Genomic DNA, 8,690 nt, shown 5'->3' with positions numbered 1-8,690 from the left:
TAACAGGCATCGCTGTTAACTCGAGCTTGTTTCCCAAGTCCAGGTCGATAACAGGGCATCGCTGTTAACTCGAGCTTGTTTCCCAAGTCCAGGTCAATAACAGGCATCGCTGTTAACTCGAGCTTGTTTCCCAAGTCCAGGTCGATAACAGGCATCGCTGTTAACTCGAGCTTGTTTCCCAAGTTTCTAAACCATACCAACCATCTTTTGTATAGTGTCGCCATTATATTTGAATAACAGGGCTACGGGAATATTTTAGCGATCTGCGGTATACGTCATAAAAGCATCAACTGTAAAAAACATTTAGGCCCTTCATTTATAGGCGATGAGCAGCACGTCATAAAATGTATCAAATCAGTTATTCTTTTCTTGCTCAAACCGTGAGCAACACCTATCAAACTCCGACATTTCTTTCAAAACACAGGGATTGGCATGGCATTTCGATTGGCATGGGACTAGTGTTATCAGAGGAGTTTGTAGTTTGCCAAAAAACTGTAAATTATTCTGGCTGGAATTGTTACTCTCCTGCCATATAAAAATGACTGACATGGCAGATTCGGACAGGACTAAAATTACAGATGTGGTGTTTTGTGCTCGTGCACATAATTACATTACCTGACCTCCAAATTACATTTGTATTTTATTTAACTAGGCAAGTCAGTTAAGAACAAATTCTTATTTACAATGACGGTCTCGGAACAGTGGGTTAACTGCCTTGTTCAGGGGCAGAACAACACATTTATACCTTGTCAGCTCAGGGATTTGATCTAGCAACCTTTCGATTACTAGCCCAACGCTTTAACCACTAGACTACCGGTCGCTACCTGCTGCCCCCAACATCACCTGACCTCACCAGTAAATCTAATCCCGGCCGCATAGGACTTAAGACAAATACAGACAGAAGACCAAAACCTCACCGACATCTTTTATGAAAAAGAAAGGAGAGAAAGAGCTGGTTTCATCCTTCTCAGTGCAATCAGACACCCACGTCAATCAGACACCCACGTCAATCAGACACCCACGTCAATCAGACACCCACGTCAATCAGACACCCACGTCAATCAGACACCCACGTCAATCAGCGATGCTTGTGTAGTTCTGTCCCTGTTTCTTTATGTTAAACACACCACAGAGCAAACCCCAGGAGGACCAGATAATGACCACTGCCTAATCACAACAGACACATGCACATAACACACACACCACAGATTAACTGATACACACGTCCAAGTTCAGAGACTACACCACATGCTGACGCCCATGGTCAGGGTCACTATGTGATATTGAGAAAAGGTAGGAAACGGGAAGAGAGAAGAAAGAGGAGGGAAAATACAATGAAAAGCATTTATCTTGGGCCATAAATGTGATCCTACTCTTTCCTTGCTCATTCTGTTTTTGTCCTCACTCTCTTTTCTCTCGCACACACACACACACCACACACCACACACACACAAACACACACACACACACACACACACACACAACAACACACACACACACAAGCACACACACACCACACACACCACACAGCAGTTCTTTAGGTGAAACAGGAGCCAGTTGTGCATTATGAATGGGGCTCGTTGTCGGTCTCCTCCAGCTGTGTAATCATACTGATTAGGGGTTTCTGTTATCCAGAGCTCCACACATTCACACACACACACGCACACAAACACACACACACACACACAGATCCTGCGCACGCACGAATGCGTACGAACACACAAGCACATCCACGAACATGCATTATGTGAATACACACACTCACATACAGACACACATTTAGCTTGAAGTGAGGGAGATAGATGTGCAAAGTGTATATTTGGGTGGTCTGAGTGGCCTAAGGAGTTTGTAGGGTGTGTCAGTGGAACCCTACCCGSCCCTGTCTGCACCCACCTACAGCCAGAGGAAGGAGTGTTCAGGCCCCAGGTCAGAACAATGGAGAGGATTGGACAGTCACACACATTCACCATCCAACACAAACAACCCAGTCAACCAACCCTTTAGTTCACTGACATACAGCACACTGTAGCAACTAACACTTCCGCTCTATGTGAGTGGGTGAAAGACAAAAGGAGGATTGGGAAATCAGAGTGTGAGATGTGTCCAGATATACTGTGGCTTTAACTGGGTGGTGATATTGAATGAGAGTAGTGTTGGAAAGTGACCTTTCACAACTGGTTTATTTCTGTCTGTCTTACATCTTCAGAGTCACAGGAAACAATGTACTGTCTGCCTCTGTGAGATACTGTATATCAGAATAAACATGACTTTGAGAGTTTAAAACCTAAAAATAATAGGTTTACCTCAAAAGTATTTTTGAGGTAAAAATATACCTCAAAAGTATTTTGATGGTAGCACCGGCTGTTACTCACATTGATGTCCTTTCCTGCCCAGTTACACTCCTCCCTCCAGTCCACCGGGGCTGGCCAGTAGATCTGAAATGCACAGGTCAGAGGTCAGAGGAGGCAGCAGGATGGAGGTAGGTCTGGGGTCGCGACCTCAAGCAGGGACAGGCCTGCCCGCCACCCTGAGGGACATTTCTGAGGGAGCGCCTCTCTGCTCTCCTCCTTTCTATCACTCCCCCTCTCTTCCTCTCTTCTTTTCTTCCTGGCCCCCACGCCATGATAGAGCTGAGAATCCACAAGTCACACAGTAGAAAAGCACACGACCACGAGCAAAAACAGCTTTAACGACAAGAGAGCCACTAGTGCGAAAACAAGCTGTAAATCATATCTCACCAAACCACAAACAGAGTCAAACAATCTGCTCAGCACTCAGATTTCACACAGTCTGCAAGAACCTACAGACCCTGTAAAGTGTAGGGTTATAGCGTGCATGTTAGGTTGGTTATAGGGTATGGGTTAGTGAGTTACGTGTCTGTGTGTGTGTGTGTGTGTTTGGGTTTTGTGGGGACCAGAAGTYCTCACAAGGATAGTAAAACAATTTAAAAAATAAAGTGGGGACATTTCAACAGTCCCCACAAGGAATAGGCACATTTTAGGTTTAGGTTTACAATCAGGGTTAGAATCAGGGTTAGAATCAGGGTTAGGGTTAAGGATTAGGAGTTAGGGTTAGGTTTAGGGTTAGGGTTAAGGATTAGGAGTTAGGGTTAGGGTTAGGGTTAGGGTTAAGGATTAGGAGTTAGGGTTAGGGTTAGGTTTAGGATTAGGAGTTAGGGTTAGGGGTTTGTGATTAGGGTTATGGTTAGGGAAAACAGGATTTTGAATGGGAGTCAATTGTTCGGTCCCCACAAGTATAGTAAAACAAACGTATGTGTGTGTGTGCCTGCATGTGTCTGAACGTGCATCCGTGTGTGTGCATGTGTGTGAGAGAGGTGTTGACAGGTAATCAGAGATTGTGTGACCCCAAAATCACCATGGTAACCCTTGATCCCCATGTCTGCTCTGAGAGGATGAGAGTGAGATGAGATCCATCAGTCTGTCAGCACAACTGTTACACGCTAGAGCACCACTAACTCACCATGACATAGCAGAGGGTTGTCTTATCTCTACGATTATTTACCATAACAAAGATATCTGTGTGTCCAAACCTGGGTCATCTTAACATCACATTCTTTACAAAATGGATCATTGGACCATTTGAATGTATGTCAAATGACACACAGGACATATCAATGTAAAATTACTTTTTCAGTTTCATGAAAATGTCAGATTTATGATATTCACTAACACTAGTGTAAACATATTCACATAGCCTAGGGTAAATTGGTCATTGATTAATTGATTAATGGACTGGTTGACAGGCGGACTGACCTTGTGCTCCTGCTTGGCGATGTTATCCAGGCTGAGTGACAAGAGGAAGTTGCGTGCGCCCACGAACAGCCGTCCCCTCTCCTCATCCAATAAAAGAGCGCTGAAACAGCACGAGCGCTCCAGCTCGAACCGCCGCACGCCATGGAACTGCTGCAGCTCTGAAACACAACACACACGGTGGATCATACAGACATTACATTAAACTCTCCTAGTCAAAAGGGCCCTGAAATGTATGTTTTTCATCAGAGCAAATAGGTGTTTTGCTCTGCTTATGTCGATAAATGAGACCCTATTTGATGGCTATGTTTTTTACAAGGCCATACGATTGGAAGTGGTTGTTTAGCTCTACTGCCAGGGTCGGTCCAGGGCAGTTGTTTCACTAGTCAGAACGGCACAGGAGGTTGGTGGCACCTTAATTGGGAAGGACCGGCTCGTGGTAATGGCTGGAGCGGAATATTTGGAATGGTATCAAATACATTCAACACATGGTTTACGTCATTCCATTTGCTCTGTTCCATCCATTATTATGAGCCGTCCTCCCCTCAGCAGCCTGGTCTCTGTTACAGCTTTGGAATCAGCTGTCTCAGCAGGGCTTCTAAGATCTGGAGAATTGAAGCCTCCTCTCTCTCTCTCTCTTCTCTTCTCATAATATAATAATACAAATATATGCCATTTAGCAGACACTTTTATCCAAAGCATCTTACAGTAATGTAAGGGTGACTCAACGAATATAAACCCACAACCCGAGTGTTGCAAGTGTCATGCTCTCCTCTCCTTGGCCTAATCTCCTCTCTCGCTGGGGAACCCTGTCAGTGTTCAACTGTAACCGTGGAGACAGGGATATCCCATGATTTAATGGCACATGCTCCAAACAGGGCCTGTGTCATCATGGAGATTAGTAGTAGGTGTGGAACACTTGTAGGTTTCTGAACTGCTGATAAAGTAGCTACTTTCCGGCTAGTCTTACACTGGAAAGTGTGTGTGTAAAAGAAAGATTGGGATGATTCTCTCTCTCTCTCTCTCTCTCTCTCTCTCTCTCTCTCTCTCTCTCTCTCTCTCTCTCTCTCTCTCTCTCTCTCTCTCTCTCTCTCTCTCTCTCCTCTCTCTCTCTCTTCTTCTCTCTGCTCGCTAGAAAAGCATCTAGTTTGTATGGGTTTGTTCATCATTGAGCTGACATCTTACATTGAAGTGACTCACGAGACAGAACCCAACCCTGTTCCAGTGAGCCCGGCCAAGAACAACAGTAACCACATTAGTCCTGCTGGCTACTGTTCAGAGGTGTTTATGAAAAGGATATGCCTCTATATTATAGTAACTGGAGCATAGCAGGGGCTGGGGGCACCGAGGCAGATACTCTCAAAGTTATTGCTGCTATTACCTTAATTAGCTTTTGTCTGCCAGAAAGGTCAGATATACACATCCACACATACACGGAAACAAACACACAATCAGCAACACACTCCGAAGCACATCCAGTCCGACTGCAACACACACAGCAGTGTTTAACCGGGCAGGCCTTACCTTTGTAGGAGAGCTTCATGCGAGGGGAGGAGGAGGAGGATGGGTGTGAGGAGGACGAGGAGGGTGAAGAGGAGTCGCTGGTCTTGGGGATTCCGCTGGACGAGACCTGGGAGGCGCTGAGCCCCAAGAGGAGCAGGGAGCTACATGTCACCATCATCGCCATCATTACAGTCATCATCATGGCGTCCTGGGGTTGGCAGTAGCCTGGCACGGCTAGCGTTGGAATGGGTTGGGTTGTTGTCGTCACTCTCCTCTCCAATCGGTTGTCAGCCTTCCTGTGTAGTGTGGCGTTCCCTGTTCTGCGTCTGCTGTACCGTACACCTCTCAGCTCTGATGGGACTGAAGCAGTTTCTCACAGTGGCACTGGAACCTAAAAATAATCAAGCAGAGAGGCACACTTTACAAAGCCGGCCGACAAAGGTAGGTCTCTACCCCTCCCTCCCTCCCCTCCTCCCCTCCTCCCCCTTCGAGCACCAGGAGGTAATTTTAGTCAGGCACAGAGGCTAATGGCTGATGCCCAGCCCCACTCCTGTTAATGCCAGCTTCTATAAAGACCAGCTGTAATCGCTTCACATTACGGGACACCATCCAAGGCCCATCAAACACCCAGCCCTGGTCACCTCTATGGGTGGCAGGGGGTGGGGAGGACATGGTAAGCTGGGAGGGGTAGGGGCCCAGTGAAAGATATGTGGGGTGAGATATGTTGGGTGGCCCAGTGCCATGTCCAGTCTAATCCCCAACACAAGCGCCCCCTCTGTGGCAGCGCCAACACGGCCTGGGATGGCATGTCTTCTCATTCCTCTCTGTGTCTCTGCTATCCAACTGGCAGATCATTTTACACCAGATGACTTTTCCTCATTACCGGCAACCACTAATGAAGTGCACTGCAAATGAACTGGCCAGTCAAAGTGATTGGATGCTGGGATATGTGTGTGTATGGACACTTCTACAGCTATTTTACCAGGTGTCCTGGTATGTGACACACATACTGTACAGTGCACATTTTCACATGCACTAGAGTACAGAAAACGGACATGCACTCTCACATGCACATACACAACAGCACACACGCACAAACACCACAAAGGAATGCACATCGCACRCATACAATCAAAATCTTTCACCGCTTTGGACCCACTCCTCAGACAGCCACAACAATAAAATGTTTCAGTGGAAATAGCCTACTTCAACATTACTGTACCTCAGTAACCTCCCTGTTGGCACCTTCAATACAATACGACTCCCTCTCTCCTTCTCATTCTTTCTCCTTGTCGTGGAGTTGTGTGCTTCTCTGTTCCTCTGTATAGTGGAGAGAGTGTTATGGTGGAGTTGTGTGCTTCCTCTGTTCCTCTGTATAGTGGAGAGAGTTGTATGGTGGAGTTGTGTGCTTCCTCAGGGGGGGGTGTTCCTCTGTATAGTGGAGAGAGTGTATGGTGGAGTGTGTGCTTCCTCTGTTCTCTGTATAGTGGAGAGAGTGTATGGTGGAGTTGTGCTTCTCTGTTCCTCTGTATAGTGGAGAGAGTGTATGGTGGAGTTGTGTGCTTCCTCTGTTCCTCTGTATAGTGGAGAGAGTGTATGGTGGAGTTGTGTGCTTCCTCTGTTCTCTGTATAGTGGAGAGAGTGTATGGTGGAGTTGTGTGCTTCCTCTGTTCCTCTGTCTAGTGGAGAGAGTGTATGGTGGAGTTGTGTCTTTCCTCTGTTCCTCTGTATAGTGAGAGAGTGTATGGTGGAGTTGTGTGCTTCTCTGTTCCTCTGTATAAGTGGAGAGAGTGTATGGTGGAGTTGTGTGCTTCTCTGTTCTCTGTATGTGGAGAGAGTGTATGGTGGAGTTGTGTGCTTCTCTGTTCCTCTGTATAGTGGAGAGAGTGTATGGTGAGTTGTGTGCTTCCTCTGTTCCTCTGTATAGTGGAGAGAGTGTATGGTGGAGTTGTGTGCTCCTCTGTTCCTCTGTATAGTGGAGAGAGTGTATGGTGGAGTTGTGTGCTTCTCTGTTCCTCTGTATAGTGGAGAGAGTGTATGGTGGAGTTTGTGGCTTCCTCTGTTCCTCTGTATAGTGGAGAGAGTGTATGGTGGAGTTGTGTGCTTCTCTGTTCCTCTGTATAGTGGAGAGAGTGTATGGTGGAGTTGTGTGCTTCCTCTGTTCCTCTGTATAGTGGAGAGAGTGTATGGTGGAGTTGTGTGCTTCCTCTGTTCCTCTGTATAGTGGAGAGAGTGTATGGTGGAGTTGTGTGCTTCCTCTGTTCCTCTGTATAGTGGAGAGAGTGTATGGTGGAGTTGTGTGCTTCCTCTGTTCCTCTGTATAGTGGAGAGAGTGTATGGTGGAGTTGTGTGCTTCCTCTGTTCCTCTGTATAGTGGAGAGAGTGTATGGTGGGAGTTGTGTGCTTCCTCTGTTCTTGTATAGTGAGAGAGTGGTATGGTGGAGTGTGTGCTTTTCTGAGTGGAACCGAAGTGCTTGGCTATAGCAGCTGACTGGTATACTGACTCTGTCTTCATTTCACCCTCCTCACCCACCAGCGCAAGTGCTTGCTATCGCAGCTGACTGGTATACTGACTCTGGTCTTCATTTCACCTCCTCACCCACCAGCCCTGTCTGCTTTGACTAACTGACTACTGGATTTCCCCCAGCTTTTATGCTCCTGTCTTGTATTGTTCCCCCTGAGGCTGTACACCTAGTGTTTCAGAGAGGACTCTACCTTTACTGCTCTGTGGATTCTACTAAAGGATTTTTATCCCTACCTCTGGGGTTTGTGTGTAGTTTTAGTGGCAGTATGTCAGACAAAGTGAGTGTGGGGGTATGTATAAATGTGTGTGAAGTTCTGTATGTAGCTGCTATGTGTGAGTTGAGTAAATGAGTGTGTAAAAGTGTGGGTGTGCATCTCGAGGACAAAAGGAAAAAATAGTTTTAGTTCCTGGAATAGATAGATGGCTCCTTGTTGGACAGTAATAGTGTTGAGGAGGTATCATGGGACACTTTGCGCTTCGGACCATGACTGGGTCAGGTGGACACTGAGAGGGAACGCTGTTGCTTGGATGCAGAAGGAGAGGTGAGTTCCTTTGGGGGCATTTATGGATTTTTGGACTTTTGGGATTTTGGACTTCCTCATTCACCAGCTAAAAGTCAGTTACTCTCTCAGTGTGTCCAAACTGGTCCAAATGGCTGGGAACAGGTACCAACCAGGCACCAGCTGAGCCCTAGCCTTGCTGGCCTCTCTCCCCGCCTTCCCTGCCTCTCTCCCCTTGCCTCCCTGCCTGTATCCCCCTGCCTCCCTGCCTCTCTCCCTGCGCTCCCTGCCTCTCCTCCCCAGCCTCCCTGCCTCTCTCCCCTCTGCCTCTCTCCTGCCTCCTCTCGCCCCCAGCCTCCCTCTCCTGCCTCCTGCCTCTTGCCCCAGCCTCCC

At 47.2% G+C, this 8,690-nt stretch overlaps 1 protein-coding gene across 3 annotated transcripts in view; it reads right to left on the bottom strand.

Moving 5' to 3' along the window:
- The window catches only part of sema3b (sema domain, immunoglobulin domain (Ig), short basic domain, secreted, (semaphorin) 3B), a 109,988-nt gene that overhangs the window by 29,157 nt on the left and 72,141 nt on the right, over positions 1-8,690 (bottom strand). For all 3 annotated transcript variants that reach the window (XM_024006235.2, XM_024006233.2, XM_070447870.1), the window contains 3 exons: positions 5,295-5,664; positions 3,774-3,931; positions 2,373-2,435 (listed from right to left, as the gene is read on the bottom strand). In XM_024006235.2, coding sequence (XP_023862003.1) covers positions 2,373-2,435; positions 3,774-3,931; positions 5,295-5,475 — 402 coding nt within the window. In that variant the 5' untranslated portion in view covers positions 5,476-5,664. The remainder of the gene's footprint in view (positions 1-2,372; positions 2,436-3,773; positions 3,932-5,294; positions 5,665-8,690) is intronic.

Source organism: Salvelinus sp. IW2-2015, linkage group LG17 (assembly GCF_002910315.2).
Source record: "Salvelinus sp. IW2-2015 linkage group LG17, ASM291031v2, whole genome shotgun sequence".
Classification (NCBI taxonomy): Eukaryota; Metazoa; Chordata; class Actinopteri; order Salmoniformes; family Salmonidae; genus Salvelinus; species Salvelinus sp. IW2-2015.
The sequence above is the reverse complement of the archived record's forward strand: the minus strand, read 5'-3'. Positions and strand labels throughout refer to the sequence as shown.